The sequence below is a fragment of the Macrobrachium nipponense genome, chromosome 6 (assembly GCF_015104395.2).
Source record: "Macrobrachium nipponense isolate FS-2020 chromosome 6, ASM1510439v2, whole genome shotgun sequence".
Lineage (NCBI taxonomy): Eukaryota > Metazoa > Arthropoda > Malacostraca > Decapoda > Palaemonidae > Macrobrachium > Macrobrachium nipponense.
The window spans coordinates 63,370,587-63,387,129 of NC_061108.1; the positions used below are offsets into that span (position 1 = coordinate 63,370,587).

The 16,543-nt window shown below is 39.7% G+C and overlaps 1 protein-coding gene across 1 annotated transcript in view; it reads right to left on the reverse strand.

Annotated features, from left to right (window-relative positions):
• Positions 1 to 16,543, reverse strand: part of LOC135216338 (WD repeat-containing protein 19-like) — a 927,827-nt gene that overhangs the window by 574,837 nt on the left and 336,447 nt on the right. The window contains 1 exon segment of the mRNA XM_064251544.1: positions 10,755 to 10,867. Within this exon segment, the coding sequence (XP_064107614.1) occupies positions 10,755 to 10,867 (113 nt within the window).

Sequence of the window (16,543 nt, forward strand, 5' to 3'; positions counted from 1 at the left end):
GATGATTTCTAAATATATGTATGTACTACATAAAGTGTTTTAGGATGATACTAAGAGTTTGCAGACCATATCTAAAATATGTAAGACAACGGGAATATAGCAGGTACGTATGTTTCTGTCTGCGGCACGCAGTGTGTATTTTTCATGCATAGGTACTAAGTATATTTTCGTGACTAAATACATTTTTTATGATGAAAAAAGATTTATTAATTGCCAAATACAACAGTTCTGTAATACTTTAATGTAAACACAGCAAAATTTCAATAACAAAATTGGGTTTTCTTAAAAGATTCTACACCCAAGCCAACTTTCCACAGATAAACAACTCTAATAACACCATGATGTCATGGTAAAGTAGTACCCAAATGAAATGATAATCGACACACTATTGGCAGTTGTCTGCACAGCAGCCATTCCAGCATTCACTTTCCTTGTCACTCATTGGCTGTACACTTGGCATTGATTGGTTGAAACCCAAGTCCATCTCGTGAAGATGGAATTTTGGGTATCGCTCATCTCTCCATCATCCTCACTGCACAGAAAATTACTGACATACGTGAACATAAAAGTGAAGCTGTGTTGTACATATCAGCAAATATCCATGTGCATTATGCCAAAATGGCCCCTAAAATTCACCCTGGTCCTTCTAAGGCTTCTGGCAAAGAAGCAAAAAGACGACCGTAATGAAGCTCGATGAGGTGAAACTTCTCGATATTTTGGAGGACAAAAGTTATGACGCGGTCAGCTGCCATTTTAATATCAACAAGAGTAAGGTGGGATGCATGAAGAAAAAAGAAAGTGAAATTAGGAAGAGTAGTAGCATGACATACTATGATAAAGCAAAGGCTGTGTCCACAGTGGGAGAAAAACAATCGTGAAAATGGAATCTGCACTCACGTTCTGGATCAAGGCCTGCAGGAAGAAGAACATGCCCCTTGACTCCAACATCATATGCAAAAAAGCACGACAGCTCTACCAGCAGCTATCAACTGCTACAAAAGGTGGCGAGGAAGAGGAGGCCAAAAATGTAGAGGCACAGGAAGGTGATGAAGAAGGGGGAATTGAAATTCTTGGACTTCAATGAACCCGCTCCTGAACAGGAAGAACAAAGGATGGTTCCACTGGTTTCAGAAAAGGTTCCACCTAAGGTTAGTTTCCCTACATGGGAAAGCTGCATCTGCCCAGAAAGAGGGGGCCACAAAATATCACGAGGCCTTCAAGAAAATAATCCAGGAGAAAGGATACCGCCCCAGACGTACCTTAAGAAGGATGAAGCTAAAGGAGTGCAGGAATCACTAGACAGACATACAGAGAGCCACCAGACTCCTTTGAATGCGGCATCCATTATTTCCTCACCTCCCAGCAACAAGGGAGAAGTGAGGGTGCGACACGAAGTGGAGATGGCCACACCCACCCAGGTGTCAACTGGCCTCTCCCTCTCGGTTGAAGTGCCCCATCACCTATAGACAGTTCTGGGGGTACTGTTGGACTCCCAACCTCTTCTCCCTCCCCAGTGCATCTCCACGACCCTATCTCTCCCCCTCAACCCCCCATCGCAGATGGGAATTAGAGTGATCATGAGGGGTCTGGTAGCTGGCAGATACAAACACACAGAAAAAAGAAAAGAACCTATTGTTTCACCACTGGACCAGAGCCTAATAATCGTGTTTCACCTCGCCCAAAACCTGAGAAGAGATGTCTTGTAGCAATTCACAATCTGCGCTAATCAGTGACGCTAGACGCCATAGTGGAGGGAGTCACGTTTCTCATGGGCAGCGACAGCCTCATCTCCCACGAATTCCCATGCAAAAGTAAACATAAAGTGGCTTACAGGATTACCTGCTTATTTCAACACCTCGATGTTCTTAAAGGCGACAATTTCGGACCTAACATAATAATCTCAAGATATAACCTAATCTGGGACCAACATCCACCCAGGGGAACTTACTGACATCCAAAGCAGGGTCACTTCCACCGCAATGACAGCCAACCTCCCACAGTGAGTGACTGCCCACACCCCTTAGCTAACCCCCCCATCCACCAAAATGACCAGTGCCTTAATCTCCCATCTGTGTGAGTAGCCATGGATATATTATATATAATCTCTTGGAATATTTTTGGCTTCAAACGGAACATTCCTCTCCTGACCATTGTCAGGTTGTTTGACTTGAAAACAACCTTGTTTCAATTTTGTAACTGCCCTCTCTTGTTTTGTTGGGAGACGAGTTTACTTTTGTCACGTTGCACAGTGATTCAGAACTGCTAAATCGTGGACAAAACTCTAAGGTGAAAACGATCCCAACTTGAAACCCAGTGTCTTTAACATCTATTCAAATTAATAAAATGCAGAATTAAAAAAAAAATATGTTTATTCTAACGTTACATAAAGCTTTTTTTAGGTATTATTGGACCTTCTAAAATCACGAAAATGATAACACTAGTCATAAGAAAGGTATTTTTATAGTACTATTATAAAAAAATCTGAAAACCATATATACAATAATATTCATGAAAAAAATAAAGAAATACAAGAGCACGATATTATTTTGACTATGACAGGAATTAACAAGTATAATTTAAAGAAATAAAAACTAGTGCTTTAGTGTCCCATACTACTTTCACAATCACAGTCAAAATCACAATCACTATCATGAGTCATGTTACCAACCATTACTGTCAGTGTCATCACTGGCAATATCATCATCACTGTCACTTTCCCGACCAGCATTTCCAGACTGTTCGGTAGTGGGATCACTCATGAAAATAGGTGATGCTTCAAGAAGGGAAAGGACTTCGGGTGATAAACGAGTCCTTTTCTTATGTTGTAATCCTCGTGGTCGCAGCTGGTTGCAAGAAATTTTTGCTGATTACGAAAATTTATGTATTAAATATTGCCCAGATGGGAAATACATTGGTGGATACAGTGGGAATACCTTTCAAAATCTGCAACAACTTTACCTATTAATTTCTATGTGCTTTGTCAGTTTCAGAATATATTGTCGCCATGTATGTATTGCAGTTATGTCATTAAAGGTATTCCTACTAACTTGAGGGTTTATGACCCACTTAAACTTGCAACTTCGTCCTCTCTTGTTGCATTAACATCGCTTGAATATGAAATACCAAAAAACATAATTGATCCCGCAATCAGTGGAAATTGCTTTTTGGCCACGAATTCGTAATCCTGGACCACTGTGCGTTGTGAGTGACAGAGACAGTCAGGTTTTGGAAGGCAGATTGGCAGGTTCTTGACAATGTTCTGTCGAGACCACGGCAGCAACAGTTTCGGAGGATCACCTGGTTGATGGTGATGGATTTTGGTACAGCAGTTGTCAATCGTTCCCGAGGTCGAGGTGGTGGCTAAGCCACAGTCCCATGTTGAGAAGAGATATTCTTCCTTGGCAGGTACGAAGCTGTCGCATTGAACATTGTGTTGTTCAATGATCGACCTTGAAGATTTACGGCTGTGTGTCTTACTGTTTAAGTGGCATCATAATCACCATTTTTATTGTATGACCAAGTGTATGGTTTTTACCGGATATGCTGTAACATTGTTATTTTGATGAACAAGTGTATGGTTCTTTTTACGGTTAATTATTATTGTATTATTATGTTAATGGAGCGAGTGACTATTCTGATTGTGGTTAATGAGCAAGTATGGCTCAGTGTTTATGTAATGATTAATATTTCATGTGTTTGGTGCTGCTACTGGATGTTTACATTGTGATCTATTTATTGATTTTGAAAATTGATAACTGTATTTTCGCCACCAAAACCTGAACTCGCTTGTATATATGTAAATAAACTAGACTAAGGTACTGAAGTATTTTCTTTTACACCCACCCCTTTGGTTGTTGCAGTCCATCAATCCATTCCAGTCCCATTTCTTTTAGTATTTTATGAACCTGATTGTCATGGAGAAAAGTGGTCATGACACCATGTTCTGCAAAAACTTCACCGGCCATTGCATTGCAAGAAATGCTCCTCTGGCCATAAGACCTTGTCATCTGTGATTCAATACATTAAGACTACAGAGCCTTCTCCACTTCATCGATGCAAGTTACAGATCAAATCATAGCCGGTCACCCAAAAGGGGGTCTTTCTTTCCTGTGGCACAGATCATTAGACAACATGGTAAATATGCTGATCTACAGGAGTGAGAGATTGCTGGGGCTTCAAGTGACAGTAGGGGACTCTAAAATCCTAATAATTAATGTTTATATGCCTGGGAAAATAGCAATAATTTTTATCAATACTGCATGATCCTAGATGAGATACACAGTATTATCCACGATTCTCCTGTTGATCATATCCTTATAATCAGGAACCTTAATTTTCACCCTGCAAAACAATTTTATAACAAATATACTTGCTTCTGTCAAAATCATGATCTCCAAATTAGCGATGTAATACTCCTCCCTCCCTCCCCCTATTCCTATGTACATAATAGAATGGACACAATTACAACCTTCTGGCTCGACCATTGCATCACATCTCCACAACTTCATGATTCTATTATGTCCTGCAATATCTGCTACGATCTTGCAATGGGCTACGATCACATCACTTTACAGATGTCATTCAGTATCCCATCCCTCCCTACCGTGAACCTCCTAACTGATCGCCTGCCTGCTGTAAACTGGGATTTTTAAAACCAACAAAAAACCAGATACTTTAGGGTGATCATGGAAACCAGGTTGCGGTCAATAGCTCAACCAGCACACGCCTCACTTTGAACTAACACAAATAGTACAAATGACCACCACAGGAGAGATCTGAAAGAATTCTATTCAAACATAATTTCTACTATGCTTGCCTCCGGCAGAGCTACCTTTAGGTTTCTTCAAGGTAACTCTCGTAATATACCTGGATGAAATGACTTGGTTAAGATCTGTATATTTATTCACGAGAAATGTTTTTACTATGGAGGCAAAATGGCAGCCCGAGGGAAGGACACTCTGCATTACTAATGAGACAGGCAAGAGCACAGTTCAAACTTGCGCTTAAGTACTGCAGATTAAATGAAAAGAACTAAAGAGCTGATGCAATGACTAGAAATTTAGAATCCGGTGATTATCTTCGTCTTTCGAAAGATATCCAGTGCTTAAATCCTAAAACTAAAAAGCTATCACAGAGTAGGAGGAGCAGTCAATGACAAGGTTATTGTAAGTATGTGTGGCGATCACTTCAGCAATATCCTGAATTGCATAAACGATCAAGACTCCGGGAGGAATGTAGGTGATGTCCTTACTGATAACATTTAATCTCATTTTGCAGATCGTATTGCGCCAGGTAACATCAGCTATGCCATAAACAGCCTACCTAATAATAAATTGCCCAGCTGTGATGGTCTTCCTGCAGAAGCTTTCAAATTCTGCCATCCGCTGGTTTATATTTTGCTAGCTGCCCTATTCAATGTGTGCATAATTCACCTGTTTCTTCCCGACTCCCTAGTCTTAGTTCACTTGATACCATTAACCAAAAAGAAGCTAAAGGATGCAGCTGACCCTGGCAATTACCAGCCAATTGCAATCACAACGATCGCGTCGAAGATACTCGAGTTAGTTCTTCTAGTGAGACTTCTCCCTTTTCTGCACACCACTGACACCCAGTTCGGATTTAAAGCAAATCACTCAACCAACACCTGCATCTACATATACTGAAAGAATTGCTTAACTATTACCTATCATCAGCCTCTCCTGTTTTCCTGTTTTGTAAATGTGAGAAAAACATTTGACAAACTAAATTACCTGAAGCTCTTCCTGAAGCTGCACAAAAGAGGCACACCTCTATATTTAATTGGCATTTTATATTCCTGGTTCTCCTCACAGCAATTGTGTGCCAATGGGGTAATGTATTATCGTATACCTTTGGCTCCCAAAATGGGCTTCGGGAAGGGGGAATTTCTCACCATACCTGTTTAATACGCACACAAATGCCCTGAATGTCAAACTGAACTCACTCCCAATAGGATGCACTGTCAATGGAACAACTATAAACAACCTCTGTTATGCCAATGATATGGTTCTGATTTCCCCATCAGTACAAGGTCTCCAACAACTCATCGACACTTGCCGCCAGTATGCAGAGGACTTTGATATCATATACAACGAAACCAAGACCCAGTTTATGTTGCTGCTCCCGAGATTGCTTAAACATATCAAAGAACCACAAATCTTCCTAAGAAATCACCGGCTGGAATTCATGCACGAATTTCCGTACTTGTGTCAGATTATCCTAGACAACCTAAAAGATACGGCAGACATAGAACAGAGGTGTCATAAACTATGTGCAACTGGCAACATGACTGCAAAGAGGTTTCCCTTCTATTACAGAGATGTAAAACTGCTGCTCTTCCGCTCGTATTGCTACACTATCTATGGGTGTTCCCTCTGGACGAACTACAGTGGTCCCCTCGTATTCGCGGGGGATGCGTACCAGACCCCCCCGTGAAAAGTTAGAACCCGCAAATGTTTGGAACCCCTATAAAAATGCTAAAAACAGCCTATTTTGTTAGTTAAAACTCAAGAAAAACCCACTAAAAATTTTCATACATGGTTTTTTTAATAGTTTTATCACAAAAAGTGCATTTTATGATGAAATTCATCAAAAAAACCAGGAATTTGTGGATATTTACCATAGAAAAATACCGCAAATGCGTGAATTTTCCGCGAATAATGCAGGGAAACGTTCCCGAGAGAAATCCGCGAATGTGTGAGTCCGCGAATCTGGAAAACGCGAATACGGGGGGTCCACTGTATACCCGAGAGACCATGAGACATCACTGTTGTGCACAATGACATTTTGAGACGCCTCACTAACACTTCTCGCTACCACTCTGCCACACAGATATTCACAGAAAACCGCCTGGACAACTTAAATTCTATTGTAAGGAGAACAATGTCCAGTATGATACCCCAAGTGACAAACAGCAGCAATTCGCTCATACAAAGCATCCTTAGGAGTTAAGCAAGAAGGTGATCTAAATTGTGGGAAAGATAGGAAAATGAGGTGTTTGTTCCTAAATGTCTTAATCTCTCTATTGGCAAGGTATCATCTGCCGAATCTGTCATTTTCATTATATTCTACGGTTAGTGTTACTACTGGTATTTTACTTTTGCATTATTACTGTGAATATAATCATGTTGGAGTTTTTCTGCATGCAATCTTCATATTTAGCCCTTTGGACCTGACTACTGTAACCACCTAAGGTGGAATTTCTTTTATACAATCTGTGCACTAATGATTATAACTCTCAATGCTTTTTTTAATTATCATTATTATTATTAATACTTTATTCTCAATATTATTACTGTTGCAACTGTGTGGATATTGCAGTTTATTCATTTTTTATCATGTTATCTCAAGTATCTAGATTGTGTATGTTACATTCTGTACTTTGTACATGCCATGTATATTGTCTTGAGCTGAAAATAAAATGTATTATTATTATGATTACTATTATTTAGAGCCTCTGGATTCAAGGCACAAAAGTGACCCTCCTGATGTGCGGGAATGCGGCTGGCTTTATTCTGAAACCAGGCCTCATTTATAAGGCTACAAACCCCAGGGCACTCAAGAATAAGAACAAAGCGTTACTGCCCGTCTTCTGGGTGCATAATCCCAAGGCTGGATCACCAACGTCCTTACGGAGTACTGGTTCCACCAGAGCTTGATTCCTCAAGTTAGGCAATACCTGCCCAATTTGGACATCGAGTTCAAGGTCTTACACATAATGGACATGCTGGTGGCCACCCACTTGATCTTTATTACAAGGGAGTCCAGCTCGAGTTCCTCACTCCCAACACCACCTCTCTCCTCCAGCCTATGGATCAGGGCATGATCTGTGCCTTCAAGGCAATCTACACCGGACACTCCCTCCACCATCTTGTTGATGAAATTGGCCGTGACAGTAAATTTACGCTGAAAGCCTATTGGCGTAAATTCACAATTTCCACGTGTCTGTCTGTCATCGACCGGTCGCTGAAGGACATAGAAAAGGAGACCCTGAATGTCTCCTGGAGTAAGTTGTGGCTGGACTGTGTCCATAATTACATGGGCTTCTCTCCTCAAGAAATCTAGCATTCAGTCATTAATAAGGCAGTCCAGTTGATGAAAATTCTTGGTGTTGAGGGCTTTGACGATATCACCGAGGATGAAGTCGGCCCCCTCATTGATGCCCACTCTGACCCCCTGACAGACCAGGACTTGGAAGAGCTGACGAAGTCTGCCAGCAAGGAAGAGGACACTCTAGGTTCAGGAGAGGAACAGCAGGAGGAGAGTGGCCTGACACTGGAACGCCTGTTCCAAATTAAAAGGATGATAAACGACCTCCAGTAGTTTGTTGCAACATGGGATCCTTATATGGAATGCTCCTTGAAGTTTTCCAACATTCTTGATACAGCATTGGAGCCCCTATAATCAAGCCCTCAATAATCAAGCAACGACAGCAGCTGTCAATCACCATGTTCATCACACAAACGAAGAAGGATCCTCCAAAGCCCCCCGAATCGCCTGAAGTAGTGTGCCCTTTGAATCGCCTGAAGAAGTGCCTCGCAAATCACCATGAGTCAGTGGCTCCCAAAGTGCCTCCTGAAGGTGAAGAGGTCCCCTCAGAAGATGTAACTCCTCTGCTTAGCTCTGTAGTCATATCTTCATCGTCATTCATAGGAATGAACGGCTAATTCATCATTATCATCTTCAATCAACACTCGTCATTTATGAGTACCCTATTTACATATGTTGTACTAGTGTAAAAAAATGTTTTTTTCAATGTTCATACATATTCTGTTCTCTCTCTCTCTCTCTCTCGTTGTGAGTTTATGAACTTACAATTGTTTCACTCGTATAAAGAAAACTGGATGTCTTAAATAGTAACTGTATGAAAAAACACGTGCATGACTGAATACTTATGGGGGACTGGATTATTTTCAGATATGTAACTAAGTCATGATGTATGTATGTATGTATTTATAACCATAAAAATTTACCAAAAATATTCACATTAAACTGAAGCAAAGCTATACTAGTAGCTCTCTGTTAACAAATTACAAAAATGGGTACTTGCATGAAAACCATTCAACAATTTCTGTCTTTTTAAATAAAGGAAAATCCACTAATCACAGTATTTTCTGACTGATATGCATCGTTGCCAATGAATTTAAAGTTAAATGTCTGAGACTTCACACTGCAGTGCTTTAACTGAAAAAACTTACAAAAAAAAACAACTCATGGCTACTGGGGCCTAGGGGTCCATCCTTGTATGCACAGTATAACTGTTTGAATGCCATTTTCTGCAGTTTCAGAGTTACTGTAACATCATGGATTATTATGTGACCACAATATCGGCTATACTACAAGTTATGAATTTGCCATGAAACACAACAATGTCAATATGTTTTAGCTCTGTAGGAAGTTAATTCCTGTATGTCTGACTAAACTATTGTGCTTGACCACAATGTGCAATGTGAGATCATGTGAAAACTCAAGCCCACAGAATTTGTCAAAGAGTTGAGCCAAAAATCAAACTGCTTGGATATCATTACATCACTTAACCACTTAGAGATGTGTTTCAATTTAATTGGAAAGCATAATGCTGAACTAGAAGACAATGAACATTACTTGTTCGAAACTACAAAATAACTGTTCAAGTGCAATACGATGTAGTATGTTCCATTTACATTTTATACTGTACCTTTTTTCTGCCTGTACCCACTTTAATCTTAGGTTTTTTTTCGTTTTTTGATGCATGCTTGTTAATGAAAGTTAAAGAAATGAATGATTAAGATTTGAAACCTATTATGTCATTAAAAGGTTAATCATTTTTATTTACTACTAATCTGCAATGATGAATTTATTATCTTTCTGTCTTACTATTTAGTCACAGTGATCAACTTGAACAGAAAGTTGTTTGAATGATATCTAATGAAGGATCATTGCTAACTGATAGAATCTTGTTGCAACTGACATGTACCTGAAGTACTGGAATGCTCATCTTCCTTACTAGATCATTTTAATGAGGATGATGCCCAGACCTTTTAAGAAATTATTATAGGTATGGGTTACATGAAACTTGAAGAGGGTTTACTGAACTGTAGATTGTGATATGCTTAATCTAACTGGTGTTAGTCCTACCCAATAAGTTCTGGAAGGTATTCCAAGAACTTTTCATACAAATGAACTTTGGTACAATATATAAGTTTAAGTTTCCTTGTAACTACCATAGTTTTATTATGGATTCACAAGGTGTGTAAAATATAATTTGCCTTTTTTTGGCCATTTCTTCATGGTCAGTTTCTGCACTACCTAACAACCTATATGTACATACAGCAGGGGTCAATACTGCAAGGTTTTGGCATTTAGACTGTACTTATTTATTACCCAGGCCTGAATGTCTTTCTATAGAACTGTTCATCCTTATTTTAATGAATATCATTCTATCCTAGACTCACTCACTGATCCCCTGACATGCTGTAAAACATTCAATTAAGTTGCTTGTACTTTTAGTTATCAAAAAAGAAATTTTCCATCAAAATTTGTCATAATACATCATTAACGCTGAAATTCATCATCCTTAAATTTCCTCTGAGATTCCAATATAATCAGAGATTCACTACAAATAAATATGGAATAGTACTAAATAGTGTAAGCACGACAAACTTACTAATAACAAACAATGATTCTTCTATTGAAGGTAAACTTTATGAACCAAAACAAATTATATAAAATGCTTATATTTCAATTACTGTACTTACCTTCTCCACTACATTAGCTACAGTAACCTCCAGTAAAGATGTTAAATGAGCTACGCGAGAACCGTAAGCTCCACCGAGGACAGGTAGCTTTGTTAGATACACATGGATGTTCCCTGTAATGGTAACTGAAGCATTAAAAATAAAGTATTCACAAAAGTAGAAAGCAGCTTACAAAATAAAATTGACAAAAATACATATTAAAATTCACGAACTTATCTACATAAAATCTTGACAATGAGGGTATTGCAGTGAATTATAAATGTCAAGCAGCATATATCTACAAAACAATTACCCAGTCAGTGATAATTAACTTATATCAGCTTACTTTGCTGAATAACTGGTAATAAGCAAAGCATTTGTAAATCATCCTAATTTATGCAATCAACAAGATAAAAAATTCAACTCTCATCATAACCGTTGCTGATGCTGTCTCATTCATCCTACCAGATAAGTAATGCTCATCTACTTAACAGCAGCGACTAGAATGGCACTGAGCACTTTACAATGGTATCCTAAATCCTTCCAGGGTTCTGATTTCAGACATTTAAGGTTCAGTATTTCCAGTGAGACAAGCTTTTTAAATTCCAGCAGTGCATTTAAGGATGCTGAAGATGAATGTCCTTGTTTACTTATATAATAACTTATCTGAAAGGGTAAAGTATGACAAGACACTAGACTGGTCGAAGACTTCCCTTCCAGCCTGAGGCACTCAGACATAGTATATCCCTTTGGAGAAATTATTTAAATACTCCTGTAGGTAACCTTATCAATGGTATCCGAACCCTTAGGGGAAGCAAACTTATTCTTGAATTTAGATTTTTGCCTGCTAAGGAAACGATCACAAGCCCAAAGTAATTATCAGTAATTTCCTTCGATGAAAGCTTAGCATGATTAGTTATTTATATCAACTGAAGTTTGAACTGGTAGTTCATACCTTCCCAGATAAAAAAAACGAAAGTATATTCTCTACAGTAATGCCGAGCTTGTTTACCCTTTCAATTAACAAATACACTTTTGAAACGTATTCATAAGGATCCGAGGTGTAATCTAACCTAACTTCAGTCAATTGCTTCAGTACATTAAACTTTTGGGTATCCTCAGAGGCAAAAGCTTTCAGGAACAATTCCTTAGCATAAGTACATGTAGCCCTTTTTATCAGCTTCTAATGAATTGACAAGAATCAAAGCCCAACCAGAAAATTGTTGCTTTCATAGCAAATGTTTATCACACTCCAGATATCTGAATTTGCTACTAGTATCTTCAAAATCTTCAAAAAAATCTAGAAAGATCTTCCTCAGGTTAGCTGTTATACTGGAGTAAAGGTGCAATTGGACTTTTTGGCAAGCTAGAGCTTCATCTGCTACAGAACGAGGAGGAGGAGAGTCAGGTTCAACTGGCTTAAGGGAAACTAAACATTGAGAGAGTTTATTACTGTACTCCTAACATAATTTAAATTCTTCTTATTTTCTCTTCGTCTAGATCCCAATCCTCAAATTTAAAGAGTAAGAATTTGTTTATTCGGCTCCTTCAATTCAACAATCCATTCTCTCAAACTGCAATTTAGATTTCTCACGCTCAGCCAAATCTAAAGTAAGATATTTGTGGCCATTCACAAGCTTCCCAAGTTCTGCCATACTATATGTGCTACCATGAAACTAGTAATACTATCTCAAAATAACTACATCTCAGAACCAACGGAACGGCATGCAGATAGGCATCCAACACTATCACGGCCCCACACTGGGTGCCATATTTAAAACAGGAGTAATATATATAAATAAACCTCCGGGAGACAATGAATAGAGTAGCTACAATTTTAAACACATTTATTGCTATAATAACAACGAAGTGTCTCAGTAATGTCACTATTGAAAAACTAATGATGCCACCCTGATGCTGTGTCCATGGCACTGGACCCCATGTCCCCTCGTCTTGAATCTCACAACCTATCCAAAAAAATCACTACCCATGATATAGATACAACCCTATAAATACAAATTCAAATCACTAAACTTCTCATAAACCAATTTCTATGGATTAAACCTTGCTAGGAAGAATATGCAGTCATGAAATAAACCAGGATATTGTATAAAAAGATCTCTAAAATTCAATAATGGCAGTAAAAAATACAAAGTTACGAGATTTAATTCAAGGGGCTAGCAATATGGACATCATGAAAAATTACTTCAACAACTCAATTGATGTGTGCCAACAAAGTAACCAGATGTCTTAAAGTGCCTGAAGAGTTCCCCGTCGGTATTAGATCTTCATGCTGACCAGAGCTGTAGAGTACAGGGAATAACTGACGGCCGTAGATGGTAAAGGGTAGAGAACTTTGCTACTTGCTGCCACTCCGTACCTCAGATATGTAGACTCAATTCTTATTCTTCCATGTCAGCAGAGAATAAGATCCATAACATAGCTCACTGTAAAAGTTTCTAAATGTTTCCCAGGATTAAGCACAAGCCGTGGTAAGGAGAGTGGTGAGTTGTTGGTGGGTAGAAAACAACCATATGTTAACAAATAAACCTCGAAGAAAATTATGTTTATTTTACTTGAAGTTCTTGAATGGTTCATCAGTCGTTTAAACGACGAAAATAGCATGGAAGTTAAATCTCCAATTGTTAGCGCACAACTGCTTACTTTACCAATAATGACTACTTAAAAGAATTAAACACTGATGGAAAGATCTTTTTCAATAAGAAAAGTTTTATATGAGAAACAGATAAGATATATATTATATCTTATTTACTACAGTTGTATTGACCGGGTACACTGCAACATTCTCCCGCTACTTTGGAGCAAAGACTTGAAGCCCTAAATGAACTGCTTTAAGCTCTTTGACATTAATGTGGTCTCTCTTCTGTTCTTGCGACCACTTCCCATAGTCGTCGCTATTCTCCAGAAGAGCTCCCCATCCAATGACCAAGACAAATGAGTAAAATAAGAAATCTGGGTTCCGAACCGACAGTGACTTTCCTTCCAACAACCTGTCTTCTGACTTCCATCAAAGTAGGTGTTGTTTGATGTCTGCAGTCATTGGAATGATGAGAGTCCAGATACTTCGTTCTGTCCCAGCTGGCCTTGAGGTACAACTGCAGAACTCTCATGAAGCCTTCCGAGTGATACGAACTGCTCCATGGAAGCTGTGCGTGAACAAAGAGACAGGAACTAATCTATTGTCTTGAGGTAGCATTCCACTCTCTTGGGGGATGGGAAAGCCTGAAAAACTGCGAGTTCAGCGCCATCCCCAAATATACTATTGTCTGAGACAAGACCAGCTGGGACTTCTGCAAGTTTATGAGAAGACCCAATTCTTAGACTAGTTGAAAAGTCTTGTGAAGGTCGTCCGTACATTGGTACTTTGATGTTGTTCAAAGAAGCCAATTGTCCAAACACGGGGGGAAGTTGATCCCCATAAGATGAAGCCAACCTGGTAGGGGAGCTAGAACATGCATGAAGAGTTGAAGGGCAGTTGACAGTCCGAAGCACAGAGCTTGGAACTGGAAGACTCGATCCTGAAACACAAATCTGAGATATTTTCTTGATGAAGGTTGAATGGGGACGTGGAAATATGCGTCCTGCATATCTACAGACACTATCCATTCCCCTAGGTGAATGAATGCAAGAACGGAATGGTTGGTTCCATCCTGAACTTTATTTTCTGAATGAAAAATTCAGAGCACTCATGTCCAGGACCGGTCTCCATCCTTCCAACACCTTTGACACTATAAACTGGCAATTGTAGAACCCCTTTGATGACTCGTATTCTACTAACTCCACTGCGTTCTTGGAAATAAGTGCAGAAACTTCCTCCGAAAAGGCCAAAAGCTTCTCAGAATTTTTGGAATAGGCAGTCAAAATTGGGATTCTTGACTAAGGAGGTTCTTCCCTGAAGGGGATAGTATAGCCTGCTTTGAGGACTTGAACAATCCATTGTCCCAGAACAGGTGGAGTCTGGCTCCCACTGGAGCACAGAGGACGTGTTCATCACTTCTTGGTCGTAAGCTACAAGGACGATTTCTTAATAGACTGACTTGCAAAATGCACTGTCTTGTCTTGGTAGGTTGTTTCACTCCAACACCCATCGCCCTCCCCTCACAACAGGGCTGTCTTTAAATGGGTGCCTCTGACCTTAAAGAGAAGGCAGAAGGTTCTTTAGGTTGCTTGGAAGCTTGAGGCAAGAGATCCAGCATAGACTTCTTGTGCAAGAGCGAGGCAATGTCATTCACAGTGGCCTGCAAAAACAAAAAAGTCCTTCACTAAGGGAGAGAAAATACAAGGAGACTTCTGGGCAGAAGTAACTCCCTAGCTGTGTAAGAGACCCATAATTCTCTCTTCTTCAGTACTCCCACAGTAAAAAAGGAGGCTAAACTCATGTGCACTGTCTCTGACTCCCTTGTCCAAGCAAGAGAGAATTCTAAAAACATCAGCTACATATTCGGGAGGGAGCTGAGGGCTGTCTTGAGTTTTTCTAGTGAGAGCATCTACTGCCCAGTCCATAAAACTGGTTACTTCAAAAACCCTAAACAGGTTGCACAGCAAGTGGTCTATTTCCACAGACAAACACATACCTTTGCTGCAGGAAATGCTGATCTCCTAGAGCAGCATTTCTTAACCTGGGGTGCTGAAATCAATTTCAGGGGGTGCTGGGGAAGGTCACATATGTATTGATGAATATTGTTTAAAGAGTTTGTCCATGATCTTTCCTTTATTTTCTTATTGGTTTTGCCAATGCTATTGCCATAATTACTGTTTTTACTTTGGAGAACGAACCAAATATAGGATCAAGATGTACTGCACTTCTCTTTACTTTATCCTTGTAGTAAATAATTAACCAATGGTGGGGGGTGCTGGACTGCTTAGGCCTGACCAAAAGGGGTGCTGAGGTCGAAAAAGGTAAAGAAACGCTGTCCTAGAGGGATCGATAAGCGCCAAGAAGTCTCCTTAGTACATGGAGGCAGCCACACCCAGTGAGGAAGCTTCTCCCGTGGCGTAACAAAAATACCTCCTCTGAGATAGTCTTGCTGGAGGAAAGATAAAACGGGCCTTCCTTTGCTCTCTCTTGATCGAAAGCCACTCGTCTGCTTCATTAAGCGCTTTCTTAGCAGATGTAGAAAGCACCATTCTCAGAAGAAGTTTACTCTGATCCAGAGTTTAACTACTCATCATGAAAGTAGACACTGGAGATGCAGGAGCTGCTGAAGTTAAAAAGTAGGAAAGGTGAGAGACAGTTAATAAAGAAGCAACCCATATGCAATTGAAGGGAAGTCCTTGTCTGCTTCTCTAGGAGCTTCTTCCTCTACTGAAGAAACAGGAGATAAATGAACCTCTGAAGCCATGACATGTTCGGGTGCTAATGGGCACTCCACAGAAACAAACTGTTCGAGAGTTCCTGGGTGTTCGAGAGATTTAGCAATCGCAGCACTCAGAAGCCACTGTACCAGAGGTGCTAACACTCTTACGTCTGTCGGAAGAAGCTCTCTTAGCTTCTTTGAAACATCTTCCGTCATTGCAAACTGAAGAAAAATGTTCTGGAAAATGCCAAAAACTGCAGAATGGTCAACTCTGAGCCAAAGGAAAGCATCTAGACTTCATGGGAGTTATGTGAGAGGTAGTGGGTGCTTCCGACAATGGCCTCTTCAACGTCCTAGACTTCTCCTTAAAATGCAAAAAACTGCAGAATGGTTGACCCTGAGCCAAAGGAATGCATCTAGACTTCATGGGAGGTATGTGAGAGGTAGTGGGTGCTTCTGACAATGGCCTCTTCAATGTCCTATACTTCTCCT